Source organism: Aethalodelphis obliquidens, unplaced genomic scaffold (genome assembly GCF_003676395.1).
Source record: "Aethalodelphis obliquidens isolate GAN/ISIS:26980383/991018 unplaced genomic scaffold, ASM367639v1 scaffold33, whole genome shotgun sequence".
Taxonomy (NCBI): domain Eukaryota; kingdom Metazoa; phylum Chordata; class Mammalia; order Artiodactyla; family Delphinidae; genus Aethalodelphis; species Aethalodelphis obliquidens.
In genome coordinates this window covers 4003555-4023958 of record NW_020837977.1, presented here as the reverse complement: position 1 = coordinate 4023958, position 20404 = coordinate 4003555, and the positions used below count along the sequence as shown (strand labels likewise).

Here is a 20404-nt window from a genome sequence, read left to right as displayed (position 1 = left end):
TACTTAACACAGAATAATACAAGTTACGTCACTGAAAGAAGGAACTTCACATATGAGCTACAATCTCTAAATCAATCAGTCGTAAATGTTATTAATTTCTCTTCAGAAAATAAATTTTTCAGCAAGTGTACATATACACGCAAAGGAGGTCATTTAAAAAAAAACAATCCCACAAGTATAGTAACACCTTCTGATAGCCTCAACACATTTATGTAACACATATAAATTCTGGGGAGTTGATGACTTATTTTACAAAATTTACTTCACAAAACCTATTTGAAGGATTTTGAGGACTGGTTATTCTTCAGAAAGAATCTCTAGAAAGAAGTAAGACTAGTGGCAACTACCCAAAAGTTGTGAAAACTCTCAAGGAGAAAATTCTAAACAACTGGCCAAAATATTTTACACAAACCATCCCATGTTAGGATTGATATATTGCTAATAAAATTCTCATTCATAAAGACTCAATGAGAGCTAAAAAGCAGTAAATCTGATTTCTATGCTGGGCAAATTAGTGAAACATTCTATGATCCTATACGTTAAGGGTAATCTAAAGGGTGAAACAGACTAAATTTTAAAAATAAACTGTATCTAAATCATTAGAATCCTTTAAATAAATAAATAAATAAGAACATCTTTAAGAAGAGAACAAGTAGATAGTTTACAGCCTCTAACTGTCACATTAAAGTATCTCTTTCTTAAATGACTGTGGATCTTGGAATAAAGAGGATATATTTGTCATGGATCAGAATAAGCTTAAGAGTATGAGGAGGTTCCTTAAAACATCACTTCTCCAATAGAGTATTTTGTAACACTAGGGTCTCTTGAAATTAATACTAAAACATTTAAATCTCTAAGCTAAAAGATGGCACTAAACTCTACCTAGTATAGTATGTCAAACTACTGGGGATGAAGTTTAGTAACGTACCACATAACAATGTTTACAATAAGAAAAGTGACAGATAAAATCCAACTTAAACATAAAGCTATCTAGCTAACTAGATAGGTTTTATCTCCAAAGACATATCATCTATGATAGGTGGAACCATAAATGTATCTTTATCAGATTGTTAACTCTGAAAGTTTTTCAGTATAGTAGGCTGTTGTATGAATGTGCTACCAGACACCAAAATGATTAGGAGATCTATGAGAAGCCATTCTCCCAATCCCAACCCCCATCCCCATCTTGGGTCAGATGTTAAAAGAAGTTTAGGACTAACACGATACTACTTGCTTTGCTCTATCTTTGGAGAAATAAGCTTATTAAATAAGTTCTGAAGATGGATTTCAATTATTTCTGACAGCTGGACCCAAAGGGACTACAACATTACATATCCATGATGCCTATATGTAATAAGGAATCTATGAGTAAAAGTTCAGTATGAAGACAGGTTATGAGCCAAACCCATGTCTACCTTTTCCCTAAATAAGATGGGAATCACTAAGAAGCAAAACACTCGTTTGTTAACAGGAGGAAAATAGTTTCCCAGCAATATGAAAAGGATTATTGGATACTAGGACTGGCTTCCAAAAAAAAAAGTTGGTAGAGTAAATCTATCTTGGATCAAGACAAATACAGGTCTATAAAAGGTGGTGAAAGAACACAATATGTTTAACCTCTTGGCTAAAGTATTTGTGGCAAAATTATGGCCTGAAAAAAAAAATCTCATAATAAACCACTTAAATTTTTTCTGGAACTACAGAAGAACCTACTAAGATTGTACCCTCAAATATAATACATAAAATACCAGTTCCAAAGAGGTGACACCTACCATGGCTAACTTCACTGGGCTTCTGGGAAATGTGAATGAGAGAACTATATTAGAAGGTGGTCATTCAATTTTCCCCAAAGTATAAAAACCATCACATTCTATTGGAAACCATCTCCCTGGATATTCCCAGGGAAAGAAGACTAGAAGAAAAGGAACATAGTAAGAGGTCAGTAGATAGGGATGCTACCTCCAAGAAACACAAAAATAAATCTTTACAGTTAAGTTTGTGTCTCAACAGTTTGGGAGTTAAAAGTTTTCTTTCGATAAACTGATTCAAGAAAGATTACACAGTAGACAATAGAGTTGTTATCCCGCAGGAAACAAAGGGCAAAGACTTAGACTAGAGTGAAAGTCTGGACTCAGGAATTTAGAAAGTGGTTTTGTAACCCTAAAAGGTAGTACAAATAAAAAGGTTCAAAACTAACATAGGTAAACCTATGGACAGTTATTAGGCAGGGAGAAAAGGAGTTGGCTAATACTAGTCTGAGACAATTTTGGGTTCCTATCTCCTCATTTTCCTACAAGGAAATGTTCCAGCTGAATGGAACCAGAATGCAGTGTATATAGTTTTATAAAAAATATTGCTCTACTCCTCCCCAAATTACCATCTCATCAGTCTACTGGACATAGTATTGAAACATTATGCCAATTCAGTTCTGATAAGCCTAGTTTTTCCGCAGCCCGCACTCAGCAGCCGTCTTAAACTATATCGTTCAATTATCTATCACTTAAGGAAACTGCTTCAGGAACCACAGATCTGTACTCCCAACTGTGAAAAGCAACCGTTTATGAAACTAAGTCATATACGTTTAATATTGATCCCAGGAAACTGATGGGTATCATGAATGGACTCTAGCTGGCTATCTCACTGAAGTATTCTTGTGATCTCATAAAAAGATACTTTTCACCTTTTTAAAGAACAATTATGTGTTTTACGATACAGAACTCTGAAGTTCAAGCATTAATTTGTGCACCGAACTGGGTACAGATCTGTTTTCTAAGGAAGATTCTATACCTGGATCATTGGTGAATTCTTCAGCCTTTTGTATGCTGAGATGAGCTGTCTTATTCAAATACCTATTTTGGTTAGGCCTCTTGACTTTAACCCTATTCTCAGCTCAACTGATTTTCAAAGCATATGGACCCCCACCTTAATCAGCAACACAGAATATCTGCATTCCAGTGCAGGAATGACCTTAATTCCTTAGTGAACAGAAACTATAAGAGAGCTCTGGACAACAGGTTGATAGTCAACTTCAAGTAATTAACAACAAGGACTATGTATTCACATACCAATGACTTTTTACACTTTAACAAGTTATTGCGTTCTAGAGAAGAATCTCAAAAGAAATGCAATATACGGTGTGATGTGTACAAAGACAGTAACAGTGGGGTAGCATGGCTGGCCTAATTTTCAAGGTATACTAATAATGTGGAAGATCACAAATTTATGCTCAGAGAGGCTTTCTTTCAAGAATCCAGCAGTGGTATCTGGCAGCTCAATTTTGGTGTGTCAGCTGAGTCCTTCTCTTCTAAAACCAGATCAACTCAATTTCAGATTTGTTGTTCTTCATTAATAATGCCTCCATCCTACATCCTGGAAGCCCCCTCTGAGGTACACAGATGTCACTCACTATCTGAACCAAAACCTCTCTTGCCTCTTTGATTACACCTGACAAACACTCTGACCCATGCTGACCCAAGTATGTCCGTCAGCACCACACAGAGGGGCTGTGGAGCTTGACATGAGGCCTACAATTCTGCTTGGTTTCTAGAAACTGAAATGTTAAGTGTTTCAGTGAGTTCTTCCAACTCCAAGCAAGTCTTTGTTCAGTCTCTGATCTTTTTGTTTAGCATTGCAGGTCACATCAGGACGCTACTCTGATCTTGTAATCCTTTCAGAATTAGATGATGGTAAGAAAATAACCAGAGTCTGTATTTCTTGGTAACTGGCATTAGTTATAAGGAGAACATAATCAATGAAGATCTTCTGGAACTAAAGGAGCTAAGCAGAAAAACATAAGCTGAAACTTCAAAAGTTCCAAAACAAAGCTAATGTGCTTCTGCTTAAATGAGTATGATTACCTTTTTTGGTAAGATTTTCCAAATTCAACTATAACACCAAGGTGGGCTATTTTTGATATTGTTTATAACTGTTATTGTGAAATGTATAAAGGAGAAGACAATATACACTACACAGCTGCAATGCTTTAGCTTTGTAAAGGTAAAGGAAGAGTCCCTGTACCCAGCCATCTGTATGACAGAGCGGGTGCTCCATCATCTCAAAGTATAACGAACACTAACTACCCTTCTTTGATTTCGTATGACACTCACTCATGGAGCAAAACCTTCCATTTAAGGGAGAATGCAGGAGAGGAATGATTCGGGCATATAGGATTCAACCAGGAGCCAAAAACACAGTGAGATAAGAACGGTCACTGTAAGGCAATGAACTGAGGAGGTTTTAAACAGGATTATCTGTAAACAAAAAAAATTTATCTGTACCTGGGACAGGAAACTAGAAAAGGATAGTCATGATTCAGTTGAATTACAATCAGGTGCCTTTTTAAAACGGCTAATTTGTATTGAGGGGGATACTTTTAATCTGTTTACTGGGAAAATGAATTCCTATACAAACCCTGTACTATTTTACATTATGTAAGAGGTTAATTTAGTTTGAAAAGCCTCTTTTCTTAGTACTTCTTGGCTAACTTGGGAGATGATCCACCTTTAAACTGTTAAAAGACTTCTACTTTAGTTATAAAAGTATGGCTTTCACAAGCAATAGATAAAAGCCATTAACTATGAAAAATAACTTCTACTATGAAGTATATTTTATTTTAAAGAATTTTTATATTTCCAGTTTTACTATGCAAGTTTTCTTATTCAAAAGCAGGCAATAAGGGACTTCCCTGGTGGTCCAGTGGTTAAAAATCCACCTTCCAATGCAGGGGACGCAGGTTTGATCTCTGGTTGGGGAACTAAGATCCCACATGCCGTGGGGCAACTAAGCCCACACACCACAAATGGAGAGAAGCCCACGTGATGCAATGAAGATCCCGCGCGCCGAAACTAAGACCCGACATAGCCAAAAATAAAAATAAATAAGTAAATAAATATTTTTTAAAAAAAGCAAGCAGTAAGAAATTCTGGAAGTATTCTTAAGTAAAGGCCTTCTGATAAGTCTTTTTGACTACACAAGGCAGCATTAGAGGGCTTAAGAGATGATTATCTTTTCGAAATTTCCCTACGGAAATTTCCCTAAGGAAGGGAAAAATGGGAATATACTAACAATGGGGTGGGATAGAGTGGCAAAGAGAACTGTACTTTCAAAATATACATATTTTAGGGGCTTCCCTGGTGGCGCAGTGGTTGAGGGTCTGCCTGCCAATGCAGGGGACGTGGGTTCGAGCCCTGGTCTGGGAGGATCCCACATGCCGCAGAGCAACTAGGCCCGTGAGCCACAACTACTGAGCCTGTGCGTCTGGAGCCTGTGCTCCACAACAAGAGAGGCTGCGATAGTGAGAGGCCCGCGCACCATGACGAAGGGTGGCCCCCGCTTGCCACAACTAGAGAAAGCCCTCGCACAGAAACGAAGACCCAACACAGCCATAAATAAATAAATTTAAAAAGAATAACAAGCCAAGCCAAGCTGTAGGATGTTATTAAAAAAAAAATACATATTTAAAAAATTCCATCACTCTAAGACAATTTCTTCTCAAGTTTAACAAAAAGACTTAAAAGTGGTTTAAAAACACTGTGGAAAAGACAATTGGGGAATTTTTCTATTATTAGTGAGGTTGGGTCTGAAATAGAATGACTACTATCTTGGCAACTTTGACATTTTAAAAAATGTTTGATTTAGTTGTATCTGTCAACATTCTTGCTTGACTAATCTTAATTTTTGATGAATTTAAGAACTTATTATGCAAAGGTAAAGGGGACTGTGACACTCAAGGAATGTTTTTTCTTTTTGAAAAGGTTCTTTGTAAAGGCACAGAGCGAAGAGACAGCTTAGTATTTAGTCCTAAAAGGCAAGACGATGTGCAAGAATGAGAAGCCAGAAATGTAAACTGAAGGAAATGGCCAATTAATTCAAGTAGGATCTTGTTTAGTTTTAGTGGACCTTCAGTATTCAGAAAGAATTCCCATGGGAAACCTGTCCTTTTATATTTAAGAATCCCTGAAACAGTAGTTATCAAGTGACCAGCTATATCAGAATTATTGGGGATATCTTAAAAAGTGAAACAAAACCAGCATTCTGGTACAGTAATAAAGTTGATCAGATTCCTTAAAGGAGGGAGTAATCAACAAGGCTTTGGTGAAAGAGTTCCCAAGAAGAGTGGAAGGAGTCCTTCCAGGCAAATAGCACACATGGGAACAACAGAGGATAAGGAATAGAGTGCCTATCATAAATAACGCTCCGTGGAACATTTCATGCATCAAACAATTTTGTATTAAAGATGATTTTCCAAGGATGGATTCTCAGAAGTTTAGTAACTGAGACAAAAGGTTCAGTCTTGAACTTCAAGCTTGTTAAATATCGCTGAACTGCTAAATACTGCTGAACTGCTGTTTCCTTAAAGGATTACACTAACTTGCTATACCACCAGCAAATATGAAAACAGTTTTTTGTCTTTTGTTTTGTTTTGTTTTTTGCCATGGGGCATGCAGAGATCTTAGTTCCCTGACCAGAGGTCGAACCCGAGTCCCCTGCAGTAGAAGCACGGAACCTTAACCACTGGACCACGGGGGATGTCCCCTGAAAACACTGTTTTAGTCTACCCTTTATTCTCCTCCTCCAACACTGCATTCATTTTATAAAACTCTGCCAATTCAATAAGTTTCAGAATATTAAATCTGTCATTATTTTACTGTGTTGAACTTTTTTGCCCACGTTTGTAATTAATTTATTCTTAAGCAACTATTATAAATGGTCTTTATTTTTAATCAAGCTACATCTTTCACAATTTTATTTTTTTAACTTTATATCGACTGTGATTTGAGGTTTTTCCGTGCTTTTTTTCTTTTAATTTATTTATTTTATTTATTTAGTTTTGGCTGCGTTGGGTCTTTGTTGCTGCACGCGGGCTTTCTCTAGTTGCAGCGAGCAGGGACTACTCTTCGTTGCGGTGCGCGGGCTTCTCACTGTGGTGGCTTCTCTTGTTCCAGAACACGGGGTCTAGCCGTGCGGGCTTCAGTAGTTTTGGCACACAGGCTCTAGAGCACAGGCTCAGTAGTTGTGGTGCACGGGCTTAGCTGCTCCACGGCATGTGGGATCTTCCAGACCAGGGCTTGAACCCATGTCCCCTGCAATGGCAGGCGGATTCTTAACCACTGTACCACCAGGGAAGCCCTCCATGCTTTTATATGAGATTTAAATTTTCATATATCTAAATGTTTAATTTGTGATTCCTTTTAAGTTCAGAAATTCTTTCTTCCTTCCTCCAGAGTTGATACCTAACTTTTTAAAACATACTTTTTCTATTGTTGTATTTTTTAAATGCTTATTAATTCAATCCAAAGAAATATTTTCTATATGAGGTTAAAAGGATTACTTACTACTAAATAATTTTTCCCCTTCTCATTTATTTGTGACACACTATTTATCACATATTCAAATCTAACATACAGAAAGGCCTAGAAAAGAGTAATTCTAATTAATTAATTTATTCGTTTATTTTTGGCTGCATTGGGTCTTTGTTGCTGCGCATAGGCTTCCTCTACTTGTGGCGAGCAAGGGCTACTCTTTGAGGCGGTGCGCGGGCTTCTCACTGAGGTGGCTTCTCTTGTTGCGGACCATGGGCTCTAGGCACGCTGGCTTCAGTAGTTGTGGCATGTGGGCTCAGTAGTTGTGGCTCGCGGGCTCTAGAGCGCAGGCTCAGTAGTTGTGGCATATGGGCTTCACTGCTCTGCGGCATGTGGGATCTTCCCGGACCAGGGCCTGAACCCATGTCTCCTGCGTTGGCAAGTGGATTCTTAACCACTGCGCCACCAGGGAAGCCCGAAAAGAGTAATTCTATTTCAATGTCTATTCTTGCATTATTATCTTTTGGTGTTTGGTAGACATATCCTCCTTCATTATCCTTTAATTCAAAATTCAAACTGCTCTTCTCATCTTTCTTCCAAACCTTAAAAGCACCCACTCTATCATTCTACTGAATTACATTGAACCAATAATTTGTAAAGAATATACATTTTTATAATACTTTAAAAATAATTTTTATAAATAATTTTATGGTTTCTCATGAATGTAAACCTTCTGTTCCTAATTTCAAATACCTCTTTGAGGAAGCAGTAGTCAGCTTAGAAAAGATGCTAGCAGCCTTCAATTATTAAGCTACCATTACCCAACAGAAACAATAGAAATTAAATTATTAAACATAATGTATTCATAAAGCTACAATCAGTAGAACCTCAAATGTTTTCAGGAATAACTATCAGAATAGGAAGAGCTTTCTTTAAGTTAACGGGCCATCTCTAACAATGTGATCCTCCACCCTAACAACAGTACCATAACTAAATGAGTACACAAGGCGTCATAACTTCTATATCAAGTAACAGGTTTCCCAATAGGCTAGTTCTGATTTGACTTAATATTATTAAGGACTTCTGTTCTGCAATACAATGGTAGAGCAGAATGTTAAAGCGATTTTAGATTTTACTTGTATGATGGCCATGATTTTACGTGCCCCATTAAAAATCTAGTCTAACTTATCCATAAAATATCTTAAACTATTTTAAAGATTCATCTCCATATTACAAAAGTACAACATCAGTTATATAATCTCTCTTTTTCCCAAGCAAGCATATATATAATCTTTCAAATCAAAATACTGAGAAGTTATCATTCTAAGATAAAACTGCTTACCATGATACCACCATTTTGTTTTCTTTGGATTCTTGTTACATGTTCGAACATAAAAAGAATTATCTGGTGGTCGTCTCTGAAACCAAAAAGAATTTAAATAGGTAAGAAGTTGTAAAACAGGAAAACATGAGGGGGAGATAGTTTTAATAAAAGCTCTAGCAAAAATATTACAGAATGCATAAGAAACAAAATAAATGCAGATGTCATAACTGAAAAAATAATATATTCCAGGCAATGTAACCTCTTGACACTGAACTTGTTAAAAAAAAAAAAAAAGGTGTGCATATGTGGTTTGGGTTAGGTTCCAATGGGATTACTAGACAATGACTATCAACCTAAAGTGGCAGCATTATGTTGTAAAGAATTTTGGTTTCATTTATCTTATCTCCCTAGAAATAATTTAATAATTACTTTTGTGAGCTAATCAAAACTCTACCTAACTAGGTTTGTCTGAGAAACCCTAGCAACTTATAATCCTCCACAAGGGATTATTGTTTTCCTGTAAACAAGTATCATCAAGGAGAGACCAAAGGATTCGGTTTCCAAAATGTATGTAAGAGGCAAAGGGGGGAAAAGACACATTAGCATTTCTGCAATACATACGCCCTGACTAGAACAATATTAGAAGCATACGGCAGCTCTGCAAGGAGTTACATCAGAAATAGCTGTAACTACAACTAACAACACTGAAGACAGGTTATGAAAGAATTTTCTTGAAAACTGTTGGATGTTGATCAGACACAAGAAATATGTGCCTCTCTACAAAGATTTGGAAACATGTCAAATTTGTATTAACGCCACTGGGGGCAGGTTAGTAGATAATATGATAGGTCCAACCAAATAGCAATGGTGAACAGGACTACCTAGGTAGCAGGAAGGAAAACTGACAGTCCACTTGGCACTTCCTAAAATTCATGTACATAACTATGATCTAACTCTTATGAGATAATAATAACAGTCATTTAACAGAAAGGAAGAGAAGAACATAAGACACTAAACAACTATACCAAGATTACCCTGTTTATACAGTTAGAGAAAATTCCTGAAAAATTATCATGAAATTATATGTCTACTTTAAAGAATAGATGATCTGCTATTGTTTGTCCTGTAAAGTCATAACCTGTGTTCATGTGGAATAAACTGCTACTACTGTAACAAACAATAAACTCATCTATTTATCAGAACCCAATCTTCAAAAAACAAGTTTCTTTTTGTGAAAAAAGAAACTGGAACGAAAGAGTTATGACTAAAAAATGCCTACAGTTAAATTAAAATTTGTATTCAGGGAGTTGACTACTCTCTGAATACAACGGAAAGTGAAACTCACGGAACCATGTCCACCACAGAATAAAATTCACCTGTTTTAATAGAACAGCTTTCGGCGAATATTTAAAAGACTTTTTAAAGCCTATTTGGTGCTAGATTCCCCTCAGTGCCAAAACACGTTTCCTCTTCTTCTTAGTAATCTAGTACTTAGCACAGTAACAACAGCACATAGCAGGTACTTAATAATGTCTGAATTTTATCATTTTCCACAAAACTAATGCTGCCAGAATTCTGACTTCTAGATTATCGTTTTGGTTGAATAAATTATAATTACATTTATATTATATAATATAGTTTATCAATAATTTAAATGGAATGATTAGTCTTATACCAACTACGCAAGAAACACTAACAGCAGACAACTAGAATGTGAGGGGAAAGATGAGGGTTAGAAAAGGATGAAGGAGTTAGAGAACGTAATAATTTTCTAGCTTTTAACAGGAAATCATTACCTTTAAATGTAAACAAAGCTAGTAATCAAAAGGCACATGTAAGGGCTATGCGCAGACACCACTCGTGTTAATCTTAACTTCTCTTATTAAACCCTAGAGTTACTGCCTCATCTTTCTATAGACATTAAGAGAAGCCCCTTGATTGGAAACTGCTCTGTGCCACACCTGCAGGTTCAGAGCCTGTATGTGCGGTGGAGGTGGAGATAGGGAGAGGAGAAAACATGGAAGCAATAAATGAATGAAACTTGTTTCCAAGCCTTTGGGATTAACAAAAGCACAAGTGTGGCCTAAAATGCAGCTCAGAAAAGCTAACAACAGGGAGGAAACTCAAGTTAACAGGTGATACTAACGTTAGATAACATGTACTCTATTTCATCTATTCTAAGATGTACATTTTTTTCTTAATATTCCTAAATGGGGATACATGTCTTTCAACTAATGGTGTATCACAGTTTAACTGCCAGAAGTTTCATTCTTCCTCTTGTACATAACATTGCATATTAAGGGCTCTTATGCTACAGTTAAAAAATACATATACAATTTAACCCATTATTTCCCATTCTTATTTGAACAAAAAAATTTTCTTTTAAACCTAACACCAAGAAACCTCTTATGGAACTAACACTCCAAGAAACTTACTTTGCAAACAAGTGGCTTAGAGTGTTTCAAAATCTAGATAACCTACCATTTAAAAATGAAATACTATCTAAATGTTTTCTAAATATTAATTTAATAAAAATGACAGCTGAATTTGGAGAAGAAAAAAAACCTGCTAAAATAAATGAATAACCCCACAGCTCCCTAATCTCTAAGGTAAATTCGGTTTTTCCTTTAAAGAGAATACAAAAGGAAACCCCCATGGAGAAGAGATGCTTTAAAACCTCTCAAGCAGGAATGACAAGACACTAACCCTCAAGCAGGAATGACAAGAGGGCCAGAAACACAGAGAGGATTTAGATACTTTAAAAGGGTATTCTAAATTTAACTCACATGGTTTTTCTTTCTGGTCTTTTCCTCCCTTTCTCCATCAGACACAGAATCTGTAGATTAGTAAAGGAGAATAAGAGGAAAAGTCCTGAAAATTCTACTGGTAATCTAGTCCTCCTTCAACCTAGGCTTTATGATAGGAGAGCTCTGGTTCCTGGGAAATCCCCTAAAAGAGACTGATAGGGTGGAAGCCAGCAGAGGGGAGAAGGGAGCCATAATGCTTATTCCTGGGTCCTTCCACTGTGAAATCTAGAAACAATAATTTCTTGTACACTTTTGCCCTGTGCATGCTTACAGAAACAAAATTCAGATTATTTAAGAACATCTGCAGAAACTTCCTGTTTAAGAAATATGAAACAATGTCTGACTTCTATTATCAAATTATTTGCCAATCTATTACTAAAACGTTCCCTATAACTTCATAATAGAAAGCATTAAGTCTCTTCTTCAAATAAATTATATATTAAAATAGCTTCTCTACCCAAACTAAAAGAAGAACTATACCTGGAATAATTCTGAAAAGTCCTACCTTTTCTTTGCAGCTGGAAAGCATGCTAATAATGCTAAGACAAACTGATTGGACTGAGAGCGCTGGGGACCAGTCTTCTGTTAGAATGGATAAACAGATATGACCATTGCTATAAACATGAGGATGAACAGGAATATTTTCACCAGTAAACATGACCTAAGAAAGAACAAAATTCCATTAATACTCAAATATTCTATGTTACCGAAAAATAAAATATTCTCCAGGTAAGTTAATATTTTAAAAACCAAATTAAAAACAAATAAAATCAATGCCAGGAACAAGATAAACAACTGCTTTATTCTTATCAATTCAATAAGTACTGGTTTCACTACTATGAATGACCATGTAGTAGGAAAAGAATCCAGATTACCTATTTTATATTTCAGATATTTTTCACAAATTCCTTTTAAAATTTTCTAAATTACCATGTATTTTTAGACTAGTGAAAGACAACTATATTTACAAGAATGGTTTTTCAAACTACTCATTGTTCTCTGCATACACAAATCAAATACACTAAAATTTCAAACGAAAGTATTCAACTTTAGGACAATATGAATTACATGCTATAGGAACACCACTTCCACCTATAACAATGTTATTACCCAAGGTGTTATATGCAAAAGGAAATGACTGCTACATCTTCCACCTCCTCTAAATTCACACTTGCATTATGATGGGCACAAACTGCCACTTACTAATCAGCAAATATCTATGTGCTTATAGATGAAAAAACAAAGCTTGAATGAATCTCCCAATTACTTGCTGTTTTGTCTCTGCCTTTTCTTTTACTCAGTTCTTCTACGTTTTCCCCTTTCTCCATGTTGCCTCAGCACTGATTTGAAAGGTAATATTTCCTTCCTTTGCCCTAATAATTCAATGTCTCAATAATACTGTTTCTTAAACATATCTACCTAAGCATCTGAATAGGCAGGAGAGTAAATTCATACATCCTGAGGAATCTGTAAGCATAGCCCATAATAGGTCAAAGTAAAAGTCTCATATTTAAGAATGCTTAGATATATGTTAGTTCATAATAAATTATTTATTTTGATATAAAAATTAATCTGTCAATCTTTTAAGTGAATTTTATACTGCAGTATAATATATAATTTTTATTGTTGCTTAGGAATAATTCCTATTTCCTGATCTGGCCCTTAAAAAAAAAAGAAAATCACCTGGAGAGCTGGTTAAAAATACAAATTCAAGAGCCCCACTTTCCCAGATTCTGATTCACTAGGTATGATGGCATTTTTATAAAACTCATCAAATATAAACCAATAGTTCCCAAACTAGGCTTACAGTAAGTATATCTCAGCCCTGCAAATTACCTCATACTCAGACATAGCGGAATCTTAGTAAGGAGAAACCCTACCTTAAGTGATGACAAACTGATGAAATATATTGCTCTAGGACTAAGCCCTCTTTTTTCCTTTATAGAGCAGAAGACAGCCAGTGAAATAAGGGTGGCCAGAATAAGGTATGCCATATTTTAATATGTGATATGCTATGGGAAATTACCATAAGCTAGGTTTTGCTTTTATTTTTAAATTTCTACCTACATATCTGGTTTTATTACAATTTTACAAATATTTACATTTAACAAAGCACTCTTTCATAGAAGTAGGAGTTCTCAAATATACTGCTAACATATGGGCCTCATTTCCTTGGCTGAAGCTAATATAAGACAGGAAGAGGAATTTTTTTCTCAAAGGAATGACTTCATATATTTGTGTTTCTTTCTTTCTTTTTTTTTTCTTTAAATTTTGGTGATCCACCCTCCATTCCCATGAAAAAAGAGCTAAAGTAAAGCTGAAAATTAAAAGTAAAGTCTTAAAACAAGAGTTATCAAGTGATTTGTCCTGCCCAATTGTAGAAGACCCCCTGAAAGACTTGGGCACAGCTCTGTTTGAAGTACCATTTATCTCAATTATATCCATCAGAATTAGTGCCTTTTTCATCACTTTTTGCTCAAAAAGTGCTGCTCTGCAAAGGGAAATGACTGCTTAAAGCTCTTGCACCTCCATGAGTCCATCCACAATTATTTTAAAATTAATTTTTTAATAAATGTGAACTACAGTTTATTATATTATATGCATTTGATATTCCCACAATGTGTTGTGGATGTCTAGAGTGGGAGTTTACAATCTCACAGAATATGCATCTGCTTTGGGGTGTTCTTTTTTTTTTTTTTTGCGGTACGTGGGCCTCTCACTGTTGTGGCCTCTCCCGTTGCGGAGCACAGGCTCCAGAAGCACAGGCTCAGCGGCCATGGCTCACGGGCCCAGCCGCTCCTTGGCACGTGGGATCCTCCCGGACCGGGGCATGAACCCGTGTCCCCTGCATCGGCAGGCGGACTCTCAACCACTGAGCCACCAGGGAAGCCCTGGGGTGTTCATTTTGCCACAAAATGCCATTTGACTACTAGGATATTTTCATGAAGAACACAGCAGTGCCCATTACTCCCTGGTCACAATTATTTTTAAAGGCTATTTCTTTTCCAGTAAGGTCTTTTTGAAAACAAGTCATGTAGAACAGTGCTCTGGTACCAAAAAAGTAAGAACTGCCAAGTTATTTCCTTTGGCACAAATGAAGCAATGTATCAACAACCATCAAGGAAAATACACAGACAGCCAACCAAAAGGTTATCACGAGATGCTTTGACTAGCCAATTCACAAAGCAGAAGGAAAGCAGTATTCTTTTTGGAGAGAAATGATTATAAACTAAATCACTCGGTCTGAGAGCCAAGAAGTATGCATGAATCAAAAGTAAAGGAGGAGAGAAGAGAAAGAAAGGGGATGGGGAGCAGTGGAAGACACCTACGGCACAAGCAGCAGACATTCTATAAGCAGAGAAGAGAGCCAGAAATCAAGGAGAAAGAAACAGTTTTGAAGTTTGAGGGGACTGAAATAAAAATAAATTAGACCTTACTAATACTTAAAATAAATTAGATCTTAAGAATGCTTAAAAAAAAAAAAAAAAGCAGGGGCTTTTAAACCTGCTGCATTCAGGGCAAATGCAACCAGCCTAAAACTTCTAGCAACCAAAAACAGGGGAACTAACTTGTTGTACATGGTACAGGTAACCCCTAGAACCCAACCTGGCAGATAGAGAATTTTAGAAGTTTGTCTAAACATGGACAGGCTCCATCCAGGATTTCCTGAATTCCATTCAGGAATTCAGATGAATTCCTGAAATATAAGAAAAAACTTTTTTCAAGTTTATTCACGTAAAAGACTGGTAAGTAGTCTGCACAGACAGTTTTGATGCAAACTTTGCTATTCTGGTTCTCTGCATGTGACAGAAGAGTAACCAACGCTGAATTTCTTCAAGACTACACTCTTTTTTAAAAAAAAATAAATTTATTTATTTCTTTTTGGCTGTGTTGGGTCTTTGTTGCCGCACGCAGGCTTTCTCTAGTTGCAGCAAGCCAGGGCTATTCTTTGTTGTGGTGTGTGGGCTTCTCATTGAGGTGGCTTCTCTTGTTGCGGAGCACAGGCTTCAGTAGTTGTGGCACGCGGGCTCAGTAGCTGTGTCTCGTGGGCTCTAGAACGCAGGCTCAGTAGTTGTGGCACACGGGCTTAGTTGCTCCAAGGCATGTGGGGTCTTCCTAGACCAGGGCTCGAACCCGTGTCCCCTGCATCGGCAGGCAGATTCTTAACCACTGCGCCCAGGGGAGTCCCAAGACCACACTCTTAACTATCCTTGTTTATTTAATATGCAGTACAAGCCAGAGGAGGGAATGCACATTTCAGGTTTTTTAATACAGCCAAGTAGGCTCTGAAAACTTAAAAGACTTTAAGCTGTTTCCAGAGTTCAAAAACCTTTCTGGGGGGGAATCGCAAATAGCTGATAAACTATCTAAAACAGATATGACAATATAACTGAATACGATGAATTTGAAACCAAAGGGAATAATTTTGCTAATTAATTTTTTAAACAATTTATTCAGATTCAAAGTAGTCACATAGATTGAACAGCGACCGGAGACTGCACACGTTCCCCACTGCATAAACCATACTGAGTAAAATGGAATTACAGGTTTTTAATAACAAGCTATTAAATGGAAAAAAAGTCACAATTTTAGAAAGGATGTTAAATCTAATGCCTGTGAACCACATCTGAAGTTCTGAGTCTGCATTAGAAGAAGTCCTCATGTGTCTGTAAATTTCCAAATATCCCCCACCAGTGTGGCTCAAATTCAGGAGCAGGTGAGATGGAGAAAGAACTCTGCTCAGGATCCCTATGATTTTGGAGGTAAGTTCGCACATCCCACATCCAACCTAAAATTTTAAGCAAGCCAACCTCTGGGTAACCTTTGGGTACTAAAAAGTCTAAACTGAAAGCCACCAACAGTAACAATATAAAGGATGGATATTAGGTAACTGTTTCTAATGTGAAACTCATGGTAATCATACCTGAGGGCTTCCAAAGCCTTCAGGCTCAATACTGTATGACCTCACAGTATTGAGATCTTACCACAATGAAGGCATACTAATGTGTTCAGACTAGTGCTCTGGAAGTGATGAGAAAGTCAGACACCTAATACGGTATATCAAGCTAGGTGAAAATACAATATACACAGAATGAGCAATACAAAACAGGCTATAATTATAGAGCCAATCTACAATATAGATACAAAGGTTTCTACAGGGACAATATGAGGGGATGTTTTCTCTGATTAAAATTGTCAGTAGATGACAATATTTAAAGGGCAACTATAAAAACTGAACATACAAGCAGAGAGTTTAATAAACTAAATCAAATACCTAACTATGAATAATATATATGACATAGGTAGTCTAGCATAAATGAATGATAAATATTTGACAAAAGTGACTGGGGATAAGAATTTTAGCATAGTTTTCAATTCAGTTCTCCCCTTTTAGTCATCTAATATGTATCAGCAGCATGAATATTGATAGCTTTCCCAAATCAGGGAGAATCAGACCACGAGCAAAAGGATGAGGACACTATGAATATAAGTTCTGGATCTCTGCAATGAGGGAATTTGAAGCAACACAACAAAAGGGTTCGTGTTAAAGGGGCATGAATAGGAGGGGGAATGGGAGTGAGGGGAAAGTGATTACTCTTTTGCCCCAGTGTTTCTAAAGCTTTATGATCAAGGCAAGTATATTTTTAGCATCTTTAAAATAAGTCCAAAATATTGCCACCTTCCACAACCTCCACTGCTACCCTTCTGGTACAAATCACCATCACCCCTCACCCGGATCACTGCAGTAGGGGTACCCTTGTGCCTCCAGAAGTCAATGTGCCACATAACAGCCAAGTTTCTCCCTTGAATTTTAAGCAGGAGCATGTCGTTCCTCTGCTCAGCATCTTCAAGGGCTTCCTACCTCATTGAGAGTAAAAGTCAGAATTCTTACGATGGGCTATAAATGTCCTATCCAATTTCTGATGGACCTTCCAGCCCCAATTCTCTCTCTGACCTAGGCCCTACTCTCCTCTTCTTGATTATACAACACTCCAGGGACCCACCTGGCATGCTCCAGATTCAGGACCATTGCATTTTGTCTTCACCTGCCCTTTCTCTCACCCCTTTGATGTGGCTTATGCACTCACCTCTTTCAGATCTCTGCCCCAATGTCACCTTCTCATGAAATCTTTCCTGATCACTCTACCCAATGCTGCAACACCCTGACTCCTCTTTTCTACGTTTTTTCACCATCTTCCATACTTTATATATTTTGCTTTTTGTTTACTGTCCTTCTCTTTCTACAAGAATGCAAACTCCACATAAGGAGGGTTTTTGGAGGGCCACTTTGTTCACCACAGAATTGCCAGCACCTAGGAAAGCGTTTGTCTTATGATACATGCTCAGTAAATACTTACAGAATGAATGAATAAATGTCTCTCTCTCCAAATACTAAACAGATTATCGGCTTTTTAAAGTCAGGCCCAATTCCTTTTTAATTTCTGTGCTCTCTGCCATCTCTAAAGTACACAGTTCATGCTCAATACATGTTAAATTAACCAACCATTTACCTGTATCCTAGCATAAGGAAACAGAATACACTATATAGAAAGAATTTTATTTTCTGTATGGCTGTTGGTAAGTGCACATTACTAGAAAACAGTGATGAAAAGGTACTTCATCTCTGCTCCCATTTTAACTGAGAAAGTTTTTTGTTCCTGCTATTGTTTCTTTTAAAGCAAATGATTGGGCCAAACACCGTGTTTTACATAGGTAGCCTTTTCACTGTGAAGTGAGATACATGTGAAATTAATTATAACTAGTAGAAGAAAATAACACAGCCTATAAATTTTATGCATAGTCTTACAGATCTCATTTATAGGCAAAGATCTCACTGACACAAAAGTAATAATTTCACAATGAGATGTTTATTCTACGGATATGTCCTCAAATTCTACTCTTGTAAGTAGTGGTAAATTTAGTACTGCTTATTGCATAGGAAAATGAAAGACTAATTACCTAACAAGAGCCAATGCTTCCACATCTGAACAAATAAAATCTTTGGGGAATGGGGAATTTTACTGCCCTTATCCAGAGCAATACGATGGACCTTTGGAAAGTTTTAGTTATCAGAAAAATCTTGAAATCTATATGTACATCAAGCTTTGATTACTGGACATGTTATAATTATTTTATAATCATACAGATGATGTGATTAATAGAATTTTAAAATAATTTAAAAGTATTACTGGACTCAGAGTGGTCTATTATTTTCTCAATCATGGATATTAGAATATTTTATATATATATAAATATAAATTAACTGATGTTAAAAGGGAATCCTCTTATTCCAAAAGATTGGGAACAACCGCCCTAGGGTTTCCACATCATTCTACGTGTAATCTTTCACTTTCAGAGATAACATTACTTAATGGTTACATTAATAAAGTATGACACAAGTATTACTACACAGTAGAAGGCATGGAGGTAATGTGTGGCTAAAATGCTTCAGGTCAGACTCAACCATAAAGGGACTGGACTGCTAAGCTTGATTTGACTCCACAGGAAATAAGAACCATCACAGGATTTACCAAGAAAGGTGGGGATGGTGGTGGTGGATGTATGTGCGAAAACCAATGAGGTAACTGCACCTTCAAATAAACCTAACAGCACTGTGAAAGGACGGCTAGGAGTGGAAACAACTAGAGGCTATTTTGTAATAGTCCAGATAAAAGCTGAACACTTGGACCACACGGCGCTGACGATAAGGTAAGAAAAATGGTGGACTGCCTTAAGTCTGTGAAAGGATATGAAAAACTGCATTTAAGAGTGAGGGAAAGGAAATAAATTTAACATGAGAAGATAGGTGGACAGAAACCCAAGAAAAAATTCTTTTTTTATTTTATTTTGTTATTAGAAAAAACTGAGTTTAGCTGTGTTAAATTTGGACATCTGGAGGTGTTCAAGTAGAGATGTCCAACAAGGGTGTGAAATTAAACCTCAGAAAGAGATTGTACACAGAGTTGGAGATCTGGGAGTTAGTGGCTTAAGATGGTTAAAGACTTTAAAAAGTGAGAAGAAAAAGGGAGCGCTGAATAAAGAACCTGGAGGACGGGACTTCCCTGGTGGTCCGGTGGTTAAGAATCCGCCTTCCAACGCAGGGGACATGGGTTCGATCCCTGGTTGGGAACTAAGATCCCACATGCTGTGGGGCAACTAAGCCCACATGCTGCAGCTACCGAGTCCACTCTCGTCACAACTAGAGAGAAGGCCACATGCTGCAACGAAGAGCCCACATGCCACAACTAAGACCCGACATAGCCAAAGATAAATAATTAATTTTTAAAATAATAATAATAATAATGTCAAAAAAAAAAAAGAACCTGGAGAACACCAAAATCAGACCAGCAAGCAGGAGTAAAACCAGGGAAGGAGGATAAAAGGAATATGAGATAAGATGATAGAATTTATTACAATGGTTCTTACGGAAATATTAAAGATGGAATTCAACTGATGGTTAAGTTTGATATTTGATTTAGAATTAAAAACTGAGAGTTTAGAGAACACTTTTCACTTGGTTTCATGTTTACAGAAATATTATTTCCCTCTGATGAAAAATTTGTGAGTTCCCAGAGTAAGACTTCTCCAATAGTCCCCTAGGCAAAGTTTCTGAGCTGGTGAGTGTATTCTTCCCTCACATACCTTCAACGAACTTAGGTTGAAGGTGACAAGTGGATACCTCACTGCTTTCAAGCAATAACAGTAAGATGATGCTGATAAGCTGAAAGCCAACAACAGAAAATGAAGATCATTTTCTGGAAAGAAGGAATACATCTGCTTTGGTTTTTGATTACAGTCTACACATGGTTATTATAGAAGTCTAGAGGTCATGACAATACATACGTCTTTGCCTTATTTTTATGATAAAGATAAAAAGGAGCCCCCAACCTCTTAATTTTCTGCTCACATGGAAACTTTAGAACTCAAGGAGTCCGTTTCCATTTAATTCTATGCCTTGAAACAATCATCTC

The 20404-nt window shown here is 36.8% G+C and overlaps 1 protein-coding gene across 2 annotated transcripts in view; it reads right to left on the bottom strand.

The window, feature by feature from the left end:
• The window catches only part of UBE2W (ubiquitin conjugating enzyme E2 W), a 76097-nt gene that overhangs the window by 5852 nt on the left and 49841 nt on the right, over nucleotides 1-20404 (bottom strand). The window contains exons 4-6 of one of the 2 annotated variants that reach the window (XM_027127894.1): nucleotides 11938-12093; nucleotides 11412-11461; nucleotides 8644-8719 (exon numbers count right to left, since the gene is read on the bottom strand). In XM_027127894.1, the coding sequence (XP_026983695.1) occupies nucleotides 8644-8719; nucleotides 11412-11461; nucleotides 11938-12093 (282 nt within the window). The remainder of the gene's footprint in view (nucleotides 1-8643; nucleotides 8720-11411; nucleotides 11462-11937; nucleotides 12094-20404) is intronic. The other variant, XM_027127895.1, reaches the window with a different exon arrangement.